We start from the raw sequence: 23,350 nt of genomic DNA on the forward strand, positions 1-23,350 counted from the left end.
CTAATGACCTATCCAAAGGACATATTAGCAACATCAGATTGGCTGGAATGCCAGATTTATTTGTAGGGGCGGCACACATTCATTTGTTATATACCAGGCACAGAACCAAGGAAGAGGCCATAGCACATAGATGCCGCATTCCTTTCAAGCAGCTGATCGGTTGGGGTCCTGAAGGTCTGACACCACAATTCTGAAGACCTATTTGAAGCAGAGGGTCTTTAATATTTAAACCCGTCACCGCTCCTGACATGCCTGTTTTAATAGCTCCATGCATTACCCATGTAATAACGATTCTGGAGCATCTATTCTTATGATTTTGTTGTTCCATTCCTTTATTATTTCTACTAGAAGTTCTGAATGAATTGTTAGCAGTCTGCAGTAAGGGTACAGAGGGGTGGTAACCAGTTGGGGTAAGTACCTGCACAGTCTGAAAATGGCAGCACTGATTGGATAAAGTGAATCTGTGCAGGGACACACCCGAACTGGTTACCACCGCTTTGTACCCTTACTGCAGACTGCTAGCATTTTATTCATAACTTCTAGTAGAAATAACACAGGAATGGTACAACAGAGCCATAAGAATAGATGCTCCAAAATTGGTATTACACGGGGAATACATGGAGCTATTAAAAACCGGCATGTCAGGAGTGGTGAAAGGTCCTCTTTAAAACCAGGATAACTACTAATTGTACACATAAGGGACTCAAACTACGACATGAATAATTAAACATTAGAAGAGCCATGGCAAACATCTCTGGCAGCTTCTAATGCAAGAATATCTACACCAAAGTTACTTTCTATTCAGGTAAAGGGGCATTGACACTACTGTAGGGTTGCCAGGCCGTATTGCAGAGCGCAAACAGCTGGTGCACAGAACAGGGCACTGGCCCCGTGAGCAATGCATTGCGGTGCAGACCCATGACTTCAACGGGTCTGCGATCTGCAACGAAAGATAGGACATGTTCGGTCTGCAACATGGACACGGTGGCCCTATAGATGTGTGAATGCCGCCTAAAAGATTTTTTTTTTTTTTCAGTATTTCAAATCACTTTTTATTAAAATAACTAATGTCCACACAAATTTTAGAACATAGTAAAAGGTGGTCAAAAAACACTGTTTCCTAACGAACTCATTTCAATTAAGTGGAAATTTACAATGGATACTATGCATGCACATAACCGGTAAGTGGCTGGTCAAGATCGCACCCCGATGTGAATAAAATAAGTACTGAGCACTTGATTCTTTTAGGCCACGTTTGTTCCAGTGAATCTGTCACATTTATCACTGCAATTGAGCCAATTTTTGACCTTTAGCATATTGAAAAGAATGGCTACAATGCTGAAAGTCATATTTAGCAAGCCCCCCAGCTACAGTATCTTGGTACTTCTTGGAAAGAGGGCAAAGTATTTTCACATTTCATCGTTTGCAAATGACTTCCCAATCTCACAGTGCAGCTACTAAACTATGCCATGTTGTACCATCCAATATGTGCTGCCCTGTGATTAAATGCTGATGTCCAGCCCAATTCACATTACATTCTTTTTTGCATACAGTGACCAGTAAATGCCTGAAGCAAAAAAAAAAAAAAGGTACAGCGGCCATGGACATCTATGGGGCAGATGCATGACATGACCATTTCCATTTGTTTTAAGCCTGGACACCACTTTGGAAATGGTACCAAGGGACTGGATATGGAATTGGCTCAATCAAACATACTTTACTTAGGCAGAATTCCAGTATGGTCCAGGTGGATAGGATACAACATTAAGACAATTGGACATTTTAGTCCAATCAGCAATATAAATCTGTGGTTCAGTTAGTGAAGACCTCTGCCAGCACTGCGTTCACTACAAACCCAGAAAACCAAAAGATACTTGTCATTTGTACACCGAGCATTTAACACAAACATACTAGTTTGGAAAGGCCTCCCTAAAACCTTTACTATGAGTACAAAAAGCAATAAAATGTCTAAACAAGGGCTTTCGTAAGCAAATTTAATGATACCTTTAATAAGTTGATGTGCTAGAGTACTGTTTGGCCCCTTTTCAATGCTGTGGACTATACAATTTGCTATTCTTGTCAAGTGTCCCATGTATCCGTACCGCTGTCCTCCTTCTGACCTAAGATGAAAAATAAAACCACTTTATGTACATAGACGCATCTTTCTCCATCTATCCTGTATTAGGGCTGCGGAGTCAGTAAAAATAAATAATAATGTTCATAGCGATCGCTCCTCCCCACGCTGCGGAGGAGATTGCTGCATGTAATAGCAGCTGTGTCTGCTGCTATCGAGCAGGCAATTGCCGGGAGGGAATGCTTCCCTCCCGATAATAGTCTGCCACATTGTGTAATACAGCCTTAAAATCGCTGGCAGGGCTGTGGAATCGGAGATGGCTTTGTGAGGTTACAGTGTGGAAATAGAGCACAGATTGGCTTACAGACTCCACAGTCCTGACCCATATTGCAAAAATGGTTTGTTTTTGCATATAAAAGATAAATCATAATCAAGCTTTCATTTTTCTGTTGCCATTGTAAGATTTAGTTTGACAGTTTAACGGGAACCAGTCAACTTTATGCTGACCTCACTGAGGGCAGCATAAAATAGTGACAAATGCCGATGTCAGCGGTGTGTCACACATCAGCTAATAGTAAGTGGTTGCCGAGAACCAGCATCATAATCATTGCAGCCCAGGCCTTGAAAATAGTCAAATCTACCTGAGAAGAGTCCTGGTTATTCCTAATCTCCTGCTCTCTCACCAATCTGCTGATGGTTGGCAGTTCTCTCCTAGAGAGAAAGGGAGAAAACGAGGTAGAAGCCGGTCAGTCATCAGCAGGAGAGCAGGAATTCATGAATAACCAGGACTCTTCTCAGGTGGCCGGGACTCTTTTCCAGGCCCAGTCTGCAATGATTGTGATGTTTGTTTTCGGCAATCACTTCCTTTTAACTTTTAAATGACAGAGCGCTGAAATCAACTCACCTGTCTCTTATGCTGCTGCTAGAATGGACAGCATAAAATTGATGACAGATTCCCCTTAAGTTTATGCCGCCACCAAGTGGTAAATTAATGAACAGGCAAAAAAAAAGGTTTACAGCGTTTGAGGGAAGTTTCACACATAGCATTTTGACACGTTTTCAGTGGCATATGTCATAACGTTTTGCTTTTTTTTGTTAATTTTAGTTTTTGGCACCAGTGGCCTTTTTATAAATATGCAGCATGCCTGCATAAAAAAAAAGCCTAGGGAGAAAAAAAAAACAGGAAAAAAAAAACAGGAAAAAAAAAAAAGTCAAATATCAAAGCTGCAAGGAATTTGGGCTTGGTGTATTACAGTCACACCTGCAGGCTTCATACACATGGCCGTTAACTGGCCATGCCCGTATTGTGGGCACCAGCCATGTGCTCACCGTATTATGGATGCGGACCCATTCACTTGAATGGGTTCTCAATCTGGAAGGTGCAGAACGGAGGCACGGAGCCACTATAGAGTGCTTCCGTGGGGTTTCTCTTCATGCTTCCAAACTGATGAGCAGTGCCGGCATAGTGTTCCTTTCCTGTGCTGGCATCAGCCTCAGGGAAGGAACTGCGCATCGCGAGATTACAGCAATCTGACGAAAGGAGGGGATTCGGAGGACGCAGGTGGTGCTGGGCTCCTTCACAAGGGGGCGAGGCTGGGCACTAGGAAGGATCATACAGCCCCTTGGGCTCCTTACCAGGCTCATTTACATATCTCAAATAATTTTTTAAACAAAAAAATAAATAAAAGACACAGCTTTATGGGACAGGTATATTGCGGACATGCTAGCTGCGATCTAGCCATGCATGTCTGCATCTCTAACCTAAAACAAGGTGACAGAATCCCATTAAGGACCAGGCCATTTTTTGCATATCTGACATATGTGGTGATAACTTTAAAACACCTTTACTTATCCAGGCCATTCTGAGATTGTTTTCTTGTCACATATTGTACTTCATGATAGTAGTAAACTTGAAACAAAATATTTTTATTTTATTAAAAACAAATTTACCAAAAATTTGGAAAAATTTGCAGTTTTCAAAACTTCAATTTCCTCTGCTTTTAAAACAGATGGTGATTCCTCCTAAAATTATTACTTTACATTCCCCATTTGACTACTTCATGTTTGGATCATTTTGTAAATAACATTCTTTTTTTGGGACGTTAAAAACTAAGATTTGCTTCTAAGGCTCCTTTCACACCTGCGTTTAGGTGTCCGCTCGTGAGCTCCGTTTGAAGGGGCTCACAAGCGGCCCTGAACGCAGCCGCCTGGCCCTAATGCATTCTCAGTGGAGGCGGATCCACTGAGAATGCATCCGCCTGCCAGCGCTCAGCCTCCGCTCCGTGAGCGGACACCTGAACGCTGCAAGCAGCGTTCGGGTGTACGCCTGGCCGTGCGGAGGAGAGCGGATCCGTTCCGACTTACAATGTAAGTCAAAGGGGACGGATCCGCTTGAAGATGACACCATATGGCTCAATCTTCAAGCGGATCCGTCCCCCATTGACTTTCAATGTAAAGTCGGAACGGATCCGCTCAGGCTACTTTCAGACTTAGAAAATTTTTCTAAGTTCTAATGCAGACGGATCCGTTCTGAACGGAGCCACAGTCTGCATTAATATGAGCGGATCCGTTCAGAACGGATCCGATCGAACGCAGGTGTGAAAGTAGCCTAAGCCTTCTTAAAAAAAAAATCCAAAACCCAAATGTTTAAGGACCAGTTCAGGTCTGAAGTCACTTTGTGAGGCTTACATATTAGAAACCACCCAAAAATGGCCCCATTTTTGAAACTACACCCCTCAAGGTTTTCAAAACTGATAATGGAGATGAAATTTCAGAATGTCACTTTTGGCAGATTTTCCATTTTGAGCCATTTTTTCCAGTAACAAAGCAAGGCTTAACAGCCAAACAAAATTACCCCGATTCTGTAGTTTACAGAAACACCCTATATGTGGTCGTAAACTGCTGTATGGGCACAGGGCAGGGCGCAGAAGGAAAGGAAAGTCATATGGTTTTTGGAAGGCAGATTTAACTGGGATCATTTTAAGGCTCATTTTCTGCGTGATGAGATGGTTTGATTGGTGCTATTTTGGGGGGGCATACGCTTTTTGATCGCCTGGTGTTGCACTTTTTGTGATGTAAGGTGACAAAAAAAAAAAAAGTTTTAGCAGTTTCCCCTTTCATGAGATGACCCGCCTGCAACCAGGTAGAGACAGAAGCAGGGTGGATTTGATTTAAATCAAACCGATTTAAAATCACGATTTAAGTCACTAGTCAGTAAGGCTTGATTTAAATCAGTTTTTTTTACATAAAGATTCATATTTGGACAATTTTTCTGTTGTACTTAGGAAGGAGAAAAATAATCATTACCTTAATAATAACAATTTAAATAGGATTTATTCAACTGAAACAATAACATTACAGCATGTTTTTTGCTTAAACATCCATGTTGCATTTTGCACGCATGCCTGCCTTAGGCCTCTTTCACACTTGCGTTGTCCGGATCCGGCGTGTACTCCACTTGCCGGAATTACACGCCGGATCCGGAAAAACGCAAGTGAACTGAAAGTATTTGAAGGGGGCGGATCTAAAATTGGCACGTAGGATCAAGGCGGATGTCGCCCATTGATCTGAGGTAAGAGTATTTAAAGGGGTCAGAGGTAAAGTGGCCAAACATCTCTGAACTTGGTGCAGTCCAAATGGAGACCTCCCAGGGGCCAACTATTGTAAGTTACTGAAAGTCTCTTGGGGAAATGCTGTATATTTTTATTTATGCTAACTCCCTTGTACCACTGTCTTCCTTTCTTCCTGTAGAGTGATGGAGGGGGCTCAGAGAGCAAAACCTAGTCCAAAAACTAAGAAATGTGTTATATGTTCAGTAAAATTACCCAATTCATATACTACACTTGTACTACAAATATGGCAAAGGATCTGGTTTCTTCTACTATAGAGGAAATTAAGGGACGTAATCAGGGAAGAGATGCGGGCAGCCCTTTCTGAAAATCCTATGCCTACCCCTAGAACATTTGCGTCAAAACATAGGGAACTAAATTAGGTTACTCCAGTTCATCGTCCTCAGAGTCAGAACAAGACTCAGATTCAGAGGGCCTTGTCTTTGATTCCTCTGGATCTGACTGAGAATTTAAAGTTTTCTCTTCTCTGAGGATACAAAGGAGTTAGGCCACTTTCACACTCGTTTGGTGGTTTGACTAGAACAAAAGGAAAAAAAAGTTTCCAGTCCACAAAAATATGCAGGAATTTAAAAAAAAGGGAATGGAAGACTCCGGACAGGAAGTTATTTATTCCAAAACCGATGAGGCGTCGCCTTCCATTTAGTGATGAAGAATAGGCATTGTTTACATCCTGTCCTAATGTAGATGTATCCCTTTCAAAATTAGTCAAGGGGCCAAATGCCCTTCCATCTGAGGACGTGGGGTCCCTAAAAGACTCCAATGGATAAGAAAGCAGATTCAAGTCTGAAGACTACCTGGAAGGCCGCCGCTGCTTTACTCAAACCAAATCTAGCCTAAAAAGATGGTTATCAGTCGGAATCTCTTCTAAAAGAAGGTACTACTTATGACTCCCTAAAAAGACTCCTTTACCCGCTTATTAAAAGCGGTGGACTTCTTGTCCGATTCCACAGCAGAATCAGTCAGAATAGCAGCAAGAACTTTGGGACTAGCAGTAGTGGCCAGTAGGGCGCTTTTGGTTAAAATCTTGGTTTGCTCTTTCATGGGAATTTGATGACTAGCCAGGATTTGGAAAGCATCTTAGAGAAGGCATTGGACTCAAAAAAATAATAAAAGAAAAATTTCTTTTTTGGAAGGTCAAAAAAAAAAAAAAAAAAAAAAAAAAAAAAAAAAAGGTAGTTCCTTCCAGGCAAAAAAATAAATAAAAAATCTGAGGCCAGTGGTCCAGAGGAATCAGAGGCTTCTTGTTTAATAAAAAAAAAAAATGCAGAACCTTCCAAGCAATGACAGCATGCTTCAGGTGGGAGGGAGATTAAAGTTTTTTACAAAATAATTGGAAGAGATTACCATAAATCCTTGGGTTCTAAATATTGTATCAAAGGGTTACGATATTTCCTTTAGTCTTCCTCCTCCCATAAATGTTTTTAGCGTAACCCCAATTCAAAGATCAGCTGTTTTACAAGGAAAATTTGAAGAAGGGATTCGGAATCTGTTGGCTCAAAAGGCTATTATCTCAGTTCCTCTTACAACAAAAAAAGGGTTATTACTCATTTTTATTTTTAGTAAAAAAAAAACAAAAAAAAAAAAAAAAAAAAAAACTGATGGGGGATACCATCTGATAAACTTAAAGAGCCGGAACAGATTCATAAAATACGACAAATTCAAAATAGAAACCACAAGATCCATCATAAATCTATTAAAAGAAGGAGAATTCTTGGCATCAGACTTAAAAGATGCGTATTACCATATTCCGGTATACAAAAAAACTCTGCATAGCAGTCTTTCCGGGAAAGGAACTACGTCATTTCCAGTTTCAAGTACTCCCCTTTGGGATCACCTCCACTCCGAGGGTATTTACCAAAGAAATGCTAGAGGTAGTCTCACTTAAAGAGGAGTGTAACATTTTTAGGGGTCCGTCTAGACTCAACTCTTCAGAAGACTTTTCTTCCAACCCAGAAAGTGATCGGGATAAGCGAAAAAGTCTAAAAATTTCAAAGTCAGTCAGTATGCACAATCAGAGGCTATGAAGCCATTAGGCTCTTTAACCTCATGCATCCCAGCAGTAAGATGGGCCCAGTTACCCACTCAAATTCTCCAGTAATGGTTACTAGGGTGCTGGAACAAAAGTCAGGACTCGTTAGAGGAGACAATTAAAATTCCCTTTCAAGTAAAGCAGTCCTTACAGTGGTGGAAAAATACAGACCATCAGTTGAGGGGGTTTCTTGGAATACCGAATATCTGCAAGTTATTACCACAGATGCGAGCCTTTGGGGATGGGGAGAGCATTGCACTCATCCCTCTTTCCAAGGACAATGGTCTGAGGATCAGAGATCTCTCTTAAAATCAGTGGGGATTGTCCACAGTCTGGAAAGGCATTGTCTCATAATATCGAAGGGAAAGACATTCAAGTAAGGACGGACAACATGACCTAAAACCATCAAGGGGGAACAAGAAGTATAGGTCTATGTCTATTAACAGAAAAAATATTTTTCTGGGCAGAAGTTCGCTCAAGATCCCCATCGGCAGTACACCTAAAAGGATCCCTAAATACAAGATGGCGGACTTCTTAGGCAGAAATTCACTGAGGTCAACAGAATGGAGCCTAGAAAAGGAAGTTTTTCTCCAGATAACAGGATTATGGGGTACTCCCCTGGTGAATCTGTTTGCCTCAGCAGAAAACAAAACTAAAAAAGATTTTCCCCTAAACCCCTTAGATGGGAACATAGGAGTAGATGTGCCGTCACAAAAGTAGGACTTTCAGCTGACATACGCCTTTCCTCCTCTTCAGTTAGTTCCCAAGGGTGCTAAAAAATATCTGCTTAGACAAGGCCCATGTGATTTTAATAGCCTCCCTGTGGCCGAAAAAAAAAGCCCTGGTTCCCTCTTCTGAAGCTTCTGTCAATTCAGAGCCCATGGATTCTTCCCTGGAGACAAGATCTGTTGTCACAGGGTCCAGTTTATCACCCGAAAGCGGAAAGGTTACATCTGGCAGCTTGGAACCTGAGAGGGTAACATTGAGGTCAAAGGGCTTATCTGACACCATAATTAACATCATGGCGGCTAGCAGAAAAGTAGTTACTTCCAAGATTTATTCTAAGATGTGGAGAAAGTTCTGTAGTTGGTGTATTCATTCGGGGAACTCTTCTCAGATTTTCCATCCAGCCAATTTTGGGATTCTTACAAACAGGTTTTGAGGAAGGGTTGCGTCCAAATACCTTAAAAAGTACATATATCATTAAGTTCGGTGTTTAAGGGGAAAAAAATTGCGGACCACCCATGTTTTGTTTTTAAAAAGGGGCAGATAGATTAAGACCCTTAAGACCTACAGTGCCTCCCTGGGATCTTAATTTAGTTCCATCAGGTCTGACAACTCCCCCCTTTGAACACCTTTCAGAAACCTCACTGAAGTATGTTTCTTTGAAAATCCTATTTTTAGTAGCAATTACCTCAGCACGTAGAGTAAGCGAGATCCAAGCTCTAAAAATAGTGGAACCATTTTGCATAGTTTTTAGATTAGGAAGGAAAAAAATTTGCCAAAGTCGTGTCTAATTTCCACAGACAGGAGGAAGTTATTCCATTTTTTTGTTCGGATCCAAAATCAGAAGGGGAAGTGAAGTTTTACAGACTGGATGTGTGTAAGGCTATCTTGTTCTACCTAGAGACCACAAATTCTTACAGAAAAACTGTACTTGCTTATATAATTCAGTGGGGCACATAAAGGTCATAAGGCCACATTTCTTGTCCAGATTGATATAAATGGCCATATTGCAATCCTATAGGTCCTTAGGGGCATCTCCACCCAAGTCTTTGACAGCCCACTCTACAAGATCTGTCGCAACATCCTCGGCTGAAAGAGAAAGTGCTTAGTTACAGCAGATCTGTAGGGTAGCGACGTGGTCAAGCCCCCACACGTTTACTAAACATTACAGGGTAGATACTAGGGCTAGTCAGGAGCTTTCCTTTGGTAGGAAGGTATTGTAGGCCATAGCACCTCCCTAAATACAAATTAATCTGTTATATCTCATGGTTTTTCCCTTTCATCCTCCATGACGGCATACCATATTACTTACTGGTAATTTCCTAAAAAAAAAAAAAAAAAGGAAAGACTCTTGGCAGTCTGTTCAGAACGACACTGAGGAGGAGCCGGAGGAGGGTCAAATTTATACTTCCTGTCCCTACCTGGTTGGAGGCAGGTCATCTCTCATGGCATGCCATCATGGAGGATTCATGAAAAGGAAATTACCGGCAAGTAATATGTTTTTTTAAATTTTTTCTACAGCGTTCAAGAGGTGGTGGTACGGACACGGCAATACGCAATATTTCCGTTTTGGGATATATTTTTTTATTTACTTGAAACTTTTTATTCCTATGAAAAACATTTTATTTTACTTTATTTTTGTTCCACTTTGGGACTTAAACTCCTGGGGTCCGATGCCCTCTGCAATGTATTACAATACAACCTGTATTGTAATGCATTGTCTGTCAGCTTTTATGCTGACAGCCTGCCTGTGAGACCCAGCCAAAGGGCTGGATCTCACAGGCTTCCGTAGGAGGCAAGCCCTGATGCCTATGGAAGGGCCGCCCGCACTGCCTGCTGTTACCGGAGCTAAGACAGAGTAAGGTATCCAGTAAACAGTAAAGAGATCACCAATGAATAAAGTTAAAGTTACTGATTAGTTTTTAAATGTTCTACTGTGAGCGGCATGGCCCTGTATATTCTAACCCCCAGGCAAGCGTCCCTGTCACCATGGGAACGCCTGGGGGTTAGAATATATATACCATCGGATTTGAGTTTTCACAAGCTCACTGAGATCGTGAAAACTCAATGATTTACTGTCAGGAGTATGGATTTTCCCAATGGTGTTCATGGATGGGGTGCAACTTAAAAAAACAAAACCCTGGAATCATTCTTCCAGTGCTTCATACTATATATTTACACTATACACAAGCTGAGCCATGCTCATACACAACGGGTGCCAGCTGTATAATACAGTCGACACACTCCGACAGTAAATGGCAGGAAAGTCACAGGGGTCTGATGAGTTTCTATGCCAGCCTTGGGCACTGTGAAGGCCCCCAGGCCTGACAACAAACTTTCTGCTAAGCCCTGACTCAGGAAGGACTGAATAGGCAGTGCAGAGCATTTCCAAAGGCTGTAATAGCGCACTTTCTATAATTAAAGTACTTACTGTCTCTTTTCATTCAAGGCCCATGCTTCAAGTATTCTGTCTATTAAGTGGCATTTCAAAAAGAGCTGGAGGAGAATTGGAAGACAAATGAGAATATTGTGTGGAAGCAGAAGGGACAAATAGTACAAAAGCCTGAATGGGAACATACATGTTTTAATAAGATGTGGTCTCCTGCAGCATTCTGCTCACTAAGCGTGCTGTCTGTATTCTCACAGGGACTAGCAAGTATCAAAGCAATGCAGATTTCCACTTGCGTGTGAAGAAAATTGTTCCATGTGTATTTAAAAAACATATCCTATCAAGAAAAGAAAATATTAAATAATGTTAATTCATAATAGAGGAAAAACACAGAAGAATTACAAGTAGCTGTTCTAACACTAGAAAAACATTGAATAAAGCAAGGAACCAGCCTGTAACTGCAAAGCAGTCTTCTCTTTGGCACATTTATGGCATAGCAACAGACCCCACACTATTGTGGAATGGGGTCCTTTGATTGTATCCACTTTTTTAAAGAAATGTTTTTATGTAAAAAAAAAAAAAAATGCAATAGGTACCCTGAAAGCAGAATGTTGCTCATAGCCAGGGCATAATGAAGTAGCTGACAGGTGCCCTTTAAAAGTTTTTTTTTTACTGCACTTCCAAGAACCTAAAAAGTTATGGTGCAACTGATTTAACCTCTGGTATAATTAACAAAAAAAAATAAAAAATACTACTTACCAAAATAACTCCTATAGTGTTTAATTCAATTATCTCCATATTAATGCTGCGCGTGTTAGTCTGTAGTAGACTGGCTATTAGTCTGATCACATGTAACCGAGTATTCCCTACAGGTGGATCTAATACTCCCCATGTTGTCTTCATGACATCCGTCTATAAAGTGAAAAATTAGATGGAAAAAAAAATGCAAGAAAAAAAATATGATAAACGTGAGGTCATAAAAAGCAATAGGAACAGAGATGTACCAATAAAAAATAATGTTTGCCCAAAAAAAAAAAGTTACTTTTGGAGGGTCCAGGAGGAGCTGGTGAAAGGACGGAAGCTTTTCCTGAATGGCAGTCAAAACTGTTCTGTTAACTGAAAAGGCAGAATGGTTGAGACCTGGAGGGCAGAGGTCTATGTGCCCTTCAAATCTGAAACAAAGAAGGGAATTTACCTTACTATATAGACTGACGCAACCCAACGTTTCCTTTGTTTAAGAAAGTTACAAGCAACCAAGTAAAACAGATAAAAGTTCCAAAAGTTAGACTTTGTGATAGCCACACAGTTTGAAGTTACCAATGAGTCTCACAGTAATACTGAGACTTGACTGTCAACATCGGGTGCCCCTCCATGAAAACAATTATCCTTTACATTTTAATTGTGTCCATCAGGATTCTTCATTTAGGTTCTCTCATGCAGACCCACAACAGGCAGACATTTAACAACGTAGACAGCAAACATACAGAATTGCTTTTCAAACCAATTAAACTTTCCGACTTACGCTGGACGTCTAGTTTCTAGCAGAGTGAGCAGTATTTGGATTGCACTGACGATCGCAGAGTCATTCTTCTCTTTTACAAATATATTTGACAATAGCTGTTCTAAAATTTCTTGTCTAGAAACAGATGAACATGTTAACGGCATGTAAAACCACATAGGCATACAACGATCATAAAACTGTTCATCAGAAGTAACCGTAGTCTACCAAGTAATTTAGTCTGCGATTTCCGTACATCAACAAGACCTGACTTCCAGCGCAGAGGGAATATGCCTGACCTTTTGGAGCGCTGTTCAAAGTAAAGCTCTATTACAGCAGCAAACAGACTTTTAAACTGGTTCTGAAGGGGGCCTGATCTGAGGCCATTGGATGGGGTTTGTGATCTGAGGCTAATGAAGCCCTTGGAGTCTGAAGAATTGGGAGCCGTGTGATGAAAATTTTTATTTTTTCCCCTCTAAATCCTAGGTGCATCTTATAGTCTGAAAACTAAGGTAGGTAGTCTTTTTTTTGACGGAAGAAAAGCAGACAACCAGAAGGTCAGAGATCAAACTGATTGAACAGATTGAAAACAGTCTGTTTAAGGGTACTTTCCCACTAGCGGCAGGACGGATCCGACAGGCTGTTCACTCTGTCGGATCTGCCCTGCCACTATTTTTCCATTGGGATGGGGGTGGAGTTCTGGTGCAGTACGACAGTTCGCGGTGAGAGGCCACCGGACTAAAATCGACTTGCAGTACTTTTAGTCCGGCGGTCTTTCGCCAAGCACTGCCGTGCTGCGCTGGAGCTCCGCCCCCGTCTCCATTATAGTCATTGGGGACGGAGCGGTGGCACGGCATATCCGACAGGGTGAACAGCCTGTCTGATCCGTCCTGCTGCTAGTGTGAAAATAGCCTTAAGCAGACAGAACACAAGCTTAACATTGCTTGTCTAAATGAGCCTATACACTATTGATTGACACTATACATGCAATGTATCTAGGATGTTATTTTGAAATAATTCCACATAGTGTCTCAATGTAATCATGGTGAGGTAAACTCAGCTAACAGAACACTTCTTGCATAATTTAGAAATCTTTAAGGCCCCTTTCAGACGAGCGAGTTCCATGATTAGGACTCACACCGTATGTCAGCCAGAGAACCCGTCCTGACATCCCAGCACTGATGGAGGTTGCATAGCATTATATTGATTTATGATGCTAAGTAACCCTTACAGTTCTGGAATGTATTGGATAACACTGACATAATTCCATTACTGTAAGGGTTACATAGCATCTTAACTCAATATAATGCTTTGCGACCCCCGTCAGTGCTGGGAGGTCAGGACCGGAGCTGCGGCATACTCTCGCTGCGAGTCCAATGTGGGGAACTCGCTCGTCTAAAAGGGGCCTTAATCTTAGTTAAATTGCATACTTTTCTAGTGTAGCCAGAAGGGGGTCTGGTTCCGGGCTGTTCTGAACTTGTAACATCTGATCTCTGCTGAGACGTATAATTTCACAAAGAGATTGCGATGCATTTGAATGCCTCTGTAAGACAAGAACAATTTAAAGACTATGCACAGATCTAGAAACCAAGGAATTAAATTTTTTTTTAGAAAAAGGCAATGTAAAAAAAAAAAAAACAAAAAAAAAAAACTTTTTATAGTAAAAAAAAATAAAATCACAAGAAAAAGCCATATAAATGTGGTATCAATTTAATCGTACTGACCCGGAGAATAAAGATAACTGGTCAGCTTTACTGCATAGGGAACTTCGTAAAAACAAAACCCATAAAACTATGGCAGAACTGCACCCCATTTGGAAAATTTTCCCACTACATCATATGTAATATTAAATGGTGCCATTAGAAAGTACAACTTGCCCCCACAAAAAAAGCCCTTATACGGCTATGTGAACAGGGAAAAAAAAATAAAAATAAGTACAGCTACATGAAGATGGGGAATAAAAAATTTAGATGGAAAAAATAAAGAAAATTTGCAGGTACTTGAGGGGGTTAATATACTGAAAGCTACCTGTAAAAGGTACATGCTCAAGCAACATTGCTCGGGATCAGTACTCAGACAATCACCATGTTAGTCAGGCACCTGCTGTCCAGGATGATAAATCACCCATCCGAACTGTTAAACCCCCTAGATGCCTGTGTCAGTGAGCATGGCATCTAGGGATTCCCATTATCAGGTTTACAGGAGAGTGCCGGCTGATTACATTTAAGAGGTATTTTAGCTGTGGCAAGTTATCCACAATATAGGGAACAAGTAGATCTGTAGGGGTCCTACTTCTGGGAAATCCACCAAATGAAAGGAGACAGGTCGGGCATGCGCACAGCCACCTATTCAACTCTATAGGAGTTCTTGAGACAGCAGAGTTCAGCCCTCAACTATTTCCAGAATTCCCACAGAAATGAATGGTGCGGCAATGCACATGCTGAACCAGATGGTCCTTTCATTTCATGGCGGGAGCCTCACATGATGGGGAGTACCTGTTTTTAACTGGTGGGTATCCAAGCAGTAGAACCCACACTAATCTAATACTTATAACTTGCCACAACCAGAATACCCCTTTAAGCTGATCATAGAATACATACATACTACTGGTTTTACTTACATCCTCATCCTGAGTGGGGTGAACTAACTCTACAAGTCTCTGAATTATCTTCTCTTCATTTAGCCACTGCCGAATAAAAATTAAAATACAATAAAAAGTGAATGTTTTAAAATCAAAGCAGCAAATAGAGAACAGAACAAAAACACCAATACTTATACAAAGACTGCACTCCATCAGTCCTATAGATGTGAATGAAGGGGTGGACTCAACATGCACACTACCTCTCCATTCAGGGACAGGACTTGAGGATCCGATCAGACAACCCCCCCCCTCCCCAAACTCCCGATCCAACCCTCATCTATCCTGTGGACAGGTAAAGAATAGTTTGTGGTAGAACTCATTTAAGGCTAGTTTCACACTTGCCTGCCGGATCCGTCCTGCCGCTGGTCTCCCTGTCTGATCCGTCCTTCCGCTGTTTCGCCGGACCGGCGCTCCGTCCCCATTGACTACAATGGGGATGGGGGCGGAGCTCCGGCGCAGCACGGCAAAAGCCGCCGGACTAAAAAGTCCTGCATGTCCGACATTTTAGTCCGGCGGCTTTCACCGTGCACCGCTGGAGCTCCGTCCCCGTCACCATTATAGTCAATGGGGACAGAGCGGCAGTCCTGCGATACAGCGAAAGGACGGATCCGACAGGGAGACCAGCCTGCCGGATCCGTCCTGCCGCAAGTGTGAAACTAGCCTAATACTGCATATCTGAACAATCAAATAAATTGTGACACTTTAATGCTGCATCTAGAATTCCTTTATATTTCTTTAATTTTGTGTAGGAAGGTTTTTATATATAGAACAGAAAATCAAACAGATTGCAGAAGTTTTTTGGACCATGATTTGAATGGGAGTTTCAATTAACATTTTTTTTTTATTTTTTAACATGCAGTTTTTCACCCAGTACAGTAAAAATACAGTATGTGAGAAAACACCTAAGCTGTCATACACTCCGCAAAACACAGATACCAGCCATGTGCGTTCTGCAACTTACTCACTTATTAATATGCACAGGAATGTCCCGAGTGAGGTGTGGCTAGTCACTTCTCATCATTGCTAGAGAAGGTGAGGTCTCCCCACTGTGAGGTTCTCTGTCACACAGCCTCCTAATCTTGCGACTTCTTGCGAGACCACGCTGTACCATAGAGTCCAAGCGGACAGTGTCCGTCTCAGACCAGACTAAGATACTGTCCTGTCAGAAGCTATGGTGCCGCGTAGTCTCATGAAGTCCGAGCTCTCACAAGATCCCGCTGTATCAATACGCGCTGTGTTACGGAGATAGTTACAGCGGGGAGAAACCTCTAGCAAAGAGACGCTACCAGCCACACCTCTGTGGCTAGTCACTTCTGATGGACAAGTGTGATGCCAAAAAGCTTAGGGGACATTACTGCGTACTATTTATAAGTGAAAGTATGCCATGCTCAGGGACAAATGGCCAACTAGAATATATAAATACATAAATCACTGCAAAAGGTGCACCACAATGATATGCAACTGACAACACATGCTAATCCCTCAGGCTGATGTAAAAAAAATAAAATAAAAAAAAATTACTTTAGCCAATGTATTCCAGTCAGGAACACATCAGAGCCCTTTTGCACCACAGTCCATGCATCTCAGTGTGGCATGGGTTCCTACCACTAGACCAGTGTTTCCCAACCAGTGTGCCTCCAGCTGTTGCAAAACTACAACTCCCAGCATGCCCACACAGCCAAAGGATGTCCAGGCATGCTGGGAGTTGTAGTTTTGCAACAGCTGGAAGCACACTGGTTGGGAAACACTGCACTAGACTACCTATGGTGTGTGAACACGGTCTGAGAGGTGCTAAGATCCAACTCACAGCCAAGCTCCCACATACCTCCATAGTGACATCACTCATGTAGTGGGAGAAGGAATAGGGCTGCAAGCCCCCCCTATAACAGGCCATGTGACACAGGCTACCAGGTGCACTAGATTACCACCAGCATGTGGTCCTCTGCCAAAATCCTCCAATGTATGCATTTTTTGCTGGGGATTGCAATTAGCAATGGATCACATGTGGAGGAATTGCTCCTCTGGCTATAAACACGCTACAGTGTTTGGGGTTTTTTGAGCATTTCCTCCCATTTAGGCCACTTTATTTGTGATTTCTCTTTATATGTATGGAATGTGCTATTGTGTACCACTGGTAGCATTCTGTTGCACCTGGTAGCCTGTGTCATATGGCCTGTTATAGGTGGGGCTTACAGCCTCATCTCTCCCACTACCTGAGTGATCTCACTATGGAGGCATGTGGGAGCTTGGCTACGAGTTGAATCTTAGCACCTATCCGACAGTGTTCACACATCGTAGGCAGTCTAGTGGTAGGACCCATGCCACACAGATACCTTAACGGTGGTGCAAAAGGGCTCAGATGTTATATACTTACATAGTTAATACAGCTATATAAAAAAAAAAAAAAAAAAAAAAAAAAAAAAAAAAAAAAAAAAAAGACATACGTCCATCAAGTTCAACCAAGGGAAAGGTGGGGACTCGAATCCCAGAAAAAAAGTGAGACTCAGATTTCTACACATTTTCATAAGCATGTTTTTTACTTTTATGAATTCGTCTAACCCCCATTTAAAACTGTCCACTGTTCCTGCTGTGACCACGACCTGAGGAGTCTATTCCACAGATGCACAGTTCTTACAGTAAAGAAGCTTTGACGCTTCTGGAGACAACTTTTTCTTCTCCAGTCGGAGGCAGTGCCCCCTTGTCTTTTGTGCGCATTTTACATGGAACAGCTTTTCACCATATTTTTTGTATGGCCCATTTATATACTTATATAGGTTAATCATGTCTCCCCTTAGAAGTCTCTTCAAGACTAAATAAATTCAATACTTTTACTCTCTTCATAACCAAGACCCTCTATGCCCCTTATCAGTTTAGTCGCTATCCTCTGTACTTTCCAGCTGCAGTGCGTCCTTTTTATAGACTGGTGCCCAGAACTGGACTGCGTATTCCAGATGAGGCCGCACCAGCGCTTTGTAAAGTACATTTGTCCACATTAAACCTCATTTGCCAAGTTGATGCCCTAACAGGAATACATTGGCTAAAGTCTCAGTTCTTAACATCAGCTTGAGGGATTAGCCAGTGTTGTCAGTTGCATATCATTGTGGTGCACCTTTCGCAGTGATTTATGTATTCTTATATTAGCATCCACACATTATCCCATCTTGTGTAGGATGCTTTTATGGCACACGTGGTCTGCTGCTGACATCCTCCATTGTATGCCTTTTTTTGCTGGGGATTGCCGCTAGCAACGGATCACATGCAGAGGAATTGCTCCCCGGTTACAAACACGCCACAGTGTTTGGGGTTTTTGGGCCACTTTATTTTAGTGATTTCGTTTTTTGTATTTTTTGTTAGAATATATAAATCTCACTTTTTAGGATTAGTGAATTGGTAACAGGTACTCTTTAAAGGGTTTACCAAACTTCCATGTGCCACGTCCAATGACTGGATGCAGTGGCGCATACGACCACGGGACCTAAGCACACTGAATAGAGTGGTGGGAACAGAGCGTTGGGAAGCAGGTAAGTATACTTCCTTCCACAGGTCCCACTGGGTGCAGGAGTTATTTAAAAGGGAACCTGTCACATTAAACATGGTGTCTGAGCTGCAGGCAGCATGTTATAGAGCAGGAGCAGTTGAGCAGATATATAGGTGTATGGGAAAAGATTCAGTATAATTTGTATTTCATTCATCTGTATCTGCTTATTCTGGGCTTTGATGTCCAGGAGGCGGAGCCATCAGTGATTGACAGCTATATGTATGCATGGTCAGAGGGAAGACTGTCAATCACTGATAGCTCTGCCTCCTGGACATCAAATCCCAGAATGAGCCTGGATATGGATGAATGCAATACAAATTATACCGAGTATTTTTCCATAAACTTATATATCAACCTGCTCAGCTCCTCCTGCTCTATAACATGCTGCCTGCAGATTTAGCATTTTTTATGGGAACAGATTCCCTTTACCACACTGAAGTCTGACAACTCCTTTACATTACAAGAAAGAGGTAAAGACTTACATTTAAGACGTCTTGCCTTAGTTGTGGTGGCTCAATGCACGTGAGAAGTCTTAGCAGCAAATCCATAATAGCAGAGGTTCCTATATGTTTTATGATCAAGTCAACAAAATCATCTTTTTTCTTTAAAAAGGCTACAATCTGAAATAAAAAATAAAAAAAAACACATGACTTTACACAGGTGCCAAGAAGTGTCCTAGAGCTAGTCTCCCTCCCCAATATCAAAGTGTTACAGATACACCGACTCCTACAATTCAAGGGGTATTCTGGAAACTAGAAGTTATCCCCTATGCCAGAGCTGGGCCCACAAGATCCCTAGTACAGAGGCCCTGATTGAGCAACAGGTCAAGGTTCATCCTCTAGGAGTCTTCTAGATATAGATGCGTGCTGTGCAGTCCCATAGAGATGAAGGGAGCCGAAATGCCCATAGCTTGACATCAGCAGCTCCAATTTATCTGAGTGCAGGACCCCCTGTGATAGGCCCACCACCGATCAGTTACTCACCCAGGGAATTGGGGATAACTTTTAGCACCTTCTTTCTGCTAACCGTAGGGATATTCATATAAATAAAATGAAGCTCCAAACTAACTTCGGAATTTGTCTTTTATAATCCCTGTACCCATTTAGATGACCAACTTTGCTTTACGTTTTTTTTTACTGACAAGTACGATGTATTTCAAAAGCTAGCCGACTTCTTACAGAGATGTGAACTGCATAACACTGTAAAATGTAATTTAAGTGTTTTAATATGTAGCAGTAAGTGAATGCTTCAGGCTGCGATGTGAAGTAGGTCTGCCTATGACTGAACATCTAATACTGGATTAAAAAAAAAAAAAATCCAAGATGTGCAGAATAAGGGTGGATACACAGTTTTTGGGAGTAGCCCTTTAAGACAGTTTACTGCTGTATTTTATGTCCCTTGGAGTTTTTTTTTCGCTTTAGATTTCCTATAAACTTCTCCATAGGAGGGGAAAAAAAATACATTCAGGGGGAAAAAACGCAAGTAAAATACATGATTGGAAAATGCCCCACCCCAAAAAATAAAACACAAAATAGTAAAATACGTATGAATTTCAAGTTTTTTTTGTTTTGTTTTTTTATTAAAAGTACGACAGCACCCTTAAGGTTCTGCATTCTGATACAGGAACGGCTGTAACTTCTAAATGGCCTCTGAAAAGATTTGTATGCAAGTCTTAATAACTAACCCCGCTGATGTGATGCGCCACACTAAGAGGTAATCATTCTGGCACATCTTCAGGAGTTTTGTGCACCAGAAAGCGGCAGAGAGCTGGCACAGATTTCAGCTACAATGTGCACCAGTTCCCTGTAAATGTGTCGGGCAGAGGAAGGCCCGCACATCGCCCTTGCCCTCTTTTTGTAAAAGTGCCAAGCATGGCAGAAAAAGGGGATGGCGGTGAGGCAATTGAAAATTGTACGGCAAAACAGCACTTGCAACAAAATATACAACTTTTGTATGCCACAAAACCAGCACACACTAATGATATATTCCCTCCCCCAATCGTATATATACCTGTTCAGGTTTCCGGCTGATTAAAATGCTTAAAACTTTGCTGAAGAAGCTGGCGAGCAATGGATTCAACGGTGAATCGTTTAAAAGAAAGCTGTATAGTCTTTTGAGTAAAGACTCGTCTTCGCCAAGTCTGTCATTTATCTGCGACACATCTGAGGTCAGTAACTCGCAAGATAAATTGGGGTACCTATAGGTGAATGAAGACAAACATTAACGGCTTACATAATCAAACGATATAGGAATCCCCTCTTTTCAGGTACGACTACGCGGTTTATGCGGCGGCCAAGGCTCTTTTGCTATGCCACAGAGGGAGCCTGCTCATGGTTCGGCTCCATTCAATGGATCTGCATGAAAACCCACAGCAAAAATGGCTGCACGGTGCTGTGGTTTCTGCTGTGGGACACAGAATATTTTGTTGCAGACAAAATCCTCATTGTGAACCTACCCTTAAAGGGAATCTTTCATGTGAAATTTGCGGTACAAACTGTAGGCAGCAAATTACAGAGCAGGAGGAGTTAAGCAGAAATATTAGCGGGAAAAGATTCAGCAGAACTTGTAGTTCACAATCAGAGCTAAACCTCTGGTCTTTCAATGCTTAGGAGTCCAGTGGGCGGTCCTACTCAATGACTGATAGAGATACATATAGAGAGCTGGCAGTCACTGAACAGGACTCCAAAGCACAAAGAGCAGCGAAGTATGTTAAATACTGTGCACTCATGCTGGTAGTAATTTGATTTGGCCGTACTGCACGTTGTGAGCACCATGTTCTAGTGCGGTCTTGCACTCCTTGTCATGTGTCTACTATATAAGGCTGAGATTCCTCCAAAGTTGATCCCCAGTCAAAACAAAGGGGATTAGGATCCATTTTCTGTCCGCAAGAAATACATGTGCAAAACTGGTCCCCTATATGTCAAGTGGAGACTTCAAATGCATAGTAGCCAGTCATGTAATCTTCACTAGCCAGTTACCAACACTGTGCCATAGTAAAGGATCATTTTACTCTGACCGTCATGAGTTGCTACAAAAAAAAAAATAGACCACCCACACCATTACACAAGGCCCGATTCTGCATCCAAACTACAGCTGCAAACTCCAGGCTGATCAGTTTTTATGAGCCAAAGTAACAGCATCATAAGGGCCACATTCGAGCACCCATATTACAGCTGCATGTCCTTCTGATGCTGTTAGTTTGGGTTATAACACCCATAGTCAGACCAGGACGTGTAGCTAAATTACGATTAGCATGTGCCCATATTATAGCCATCTAGACCAGACACATTGGTGCATTTAGATGAGTGCATATAGGCAATGATATGACTGCATTCAGTCATTTAAAGCTGATGAGAAACCAGCATTTTCATGCAAAGATTATTGTGCACAAATTTGTTCGCATGCGATAGTTTACTCGCTTAATCAAGGATCACCGACTGAGTAGATATTAAAGCAATCATTTACATCAACCATGGTTTTTTCATCTGCGAAATATCACATGATGTACATTTACATAGCACAATTCAAGGGCGACTAACGATAAATAGTTTATGCAAATGATTAAATTAACAAGTGAAAGAACGTTCTGCACATTCGTTCAGTCGCTACATTTACATTACGTGATCATCCAACATGAACCGTTAGCATTTGAACAGTAACAATCTGCTCATCTAAATGCGCCATCACACGGCTCTGTTCTATCAAAGAGGGGTTATAGTGATAACATTTGGTCTACATAGTTGACTAGTCTAGAAGATCACAAGCTCTTACTTGTAGCGAATTTTCTCATCCATGTCCTGTGGAGGTTCCTCGGTGATGAACGTCACCAGATCTTCCAAACATTCAGATTTTAATAAAAACTCCACAAGTTTACGATTCTGGGCTTTGCATTCTTGCAGAATGTCCTCCTCGTCCATGAGCTCCTTTAGTGTCACCTCATCTCTTTCTAAGAGGGTGTCTATGTGAGATGAAGAATGTAGGTCGAACTTCCAAAACATACTTGGCTGACGAAAAAAAAATAAGTTAAATTTTAACACATTAAGTACAAATTCTGTAGTTTTCTTGAGACAAACAGGTGATGCAAAACAGAGGTTTTCAGATAATTCTGATGGCCGAGCCTCAGGAGAGGTCATCAATATTAGATCAGTGGGGGTCCAACACCCAGGAGTGCCTGACGATCAGCTGTTTGAAGAGACTGCGGCACTCTAGTGAGCGCTGTACATCGTTCATTCACTTGAGTGGGACTGAGCTACTCCTAGGCCATGTAGCCAATAAACAATGTCACTGGAGCACAGCAGCTTCTTCAAACAGATGAATCGGGTGGCGGGCGATTTAGTCATGGGGGTGCAACGTTATCGCTGGGAGTCAGACCCCCATTGATCTGATACATATGACCTATCCTTAGGATAGGTCATCAATAGGGATGAGCGAATCGACTTTGGATGAAACATCCGAAGTCAATTTGCATAAAACTTCATTAGAATACAGTATTAGAGTGTATTGGCTCCTATGAGCCAAAGTTAATACTTTGTGAAGCCTCGCGGGACTTCGGGTAATAACACCGGATGTTTTCATGTCAGTGTGCAGGGAGAAGCAGCAGTGAGTGTGGGGACCAGGAGCGGCGCCGGGTAAGTATATTACCTGTGAGGGGCCCGGCACATGGTGGAAGATGTTTCAGAAATCGGAAAACCCCTTTAATACCGACTGTAAAAAACCTTTTACCGAACTCCGGCTCTGTTTCAAGGTTCCACTTGGAACCAAAACAGTGCGGTAAAAGGTTTTTAATAGTAGAAATTAATTTCTGAAGTTATTACACAAAGTTCCAC

At 41.8% G+C, this 23,350-nt stretch overlaps 1 protein-coding gene across 4 annotated transcripts in view; it reads right to left on the minus strand.

The window, feature by feature from the left end:
- PPP6R3 (protein phosphatase 6 regulatory subunit 3) overlaps window positions 1-23,350 on the minus strand; it is an 82,275-nt gene that overhangs the window by 33,149 nt on the left and 25,776 nt on the right. For all 4 annotated transcript variants that reach the window (XM_044270793.1, XM_044270794.1, XM_044270792.1 and 1 more), the window contains 11 exons: window positions 22,296-22,528; window positions 20,535-20,721; window positions 19,007-19,144; window positions 14,966-15,031; window positions 13,776-13,888; window positions 12,370-12,483; window positions 11,890-12,019; window positions 11,607-11,759; window positions 11,038-11,184; window positions 10,890-10,954; window positions 2,005-2,120 (listed from right to left, as the gene is read on the minus strand). In XM_044270793.1, coding sequence (XP_044126728.1) covers window positions 2,005-2,120; window positions 10,890-10,954; window positions 11,038-11,184; window positions 11,607-11,759; window positions 11,890-12,019; window positions 12,370-12,483; window positions 13,776-13,888; window positions 14,966-15,031; window positions 19,007-19,144; window positions 20,535-20,721; window positions 22,296-22,522 — 1,456 coding nt within the window. In that variant the 5' untranslated portion in view covers window positions 22,523-22,528. The remainder of the gene's footprint in view (window positions 1-2,004; window positions 2,121-10,889; window positions 10,955-11,037; window positions 11,185-11,606; window positions 11,760-11,889; window positions 12,020-12,369; window positions 12,484-13,775; window positions 13,889-14,965; window positions 15,032-19,006; window positions 19,145-20,534; window positions 20,722-22,295; window positions 22,529-23,350) is intronic.

This window comes from Bufo gargarizans, chromosome 10, assembly GCF_014858855.1.
Source record: "Bufo gargarizans isolate SCDJY-AF-19 chromosome 10, ASM1485885v1, whole genome shotgun sequence".
Classification (NCBI taxonomy): domain Eukaryota; kingdom Metazoa; phylum Chordata; class Amphibia; order Anura; family Bufonidae; genus Bufo; species Bufo gargarizans.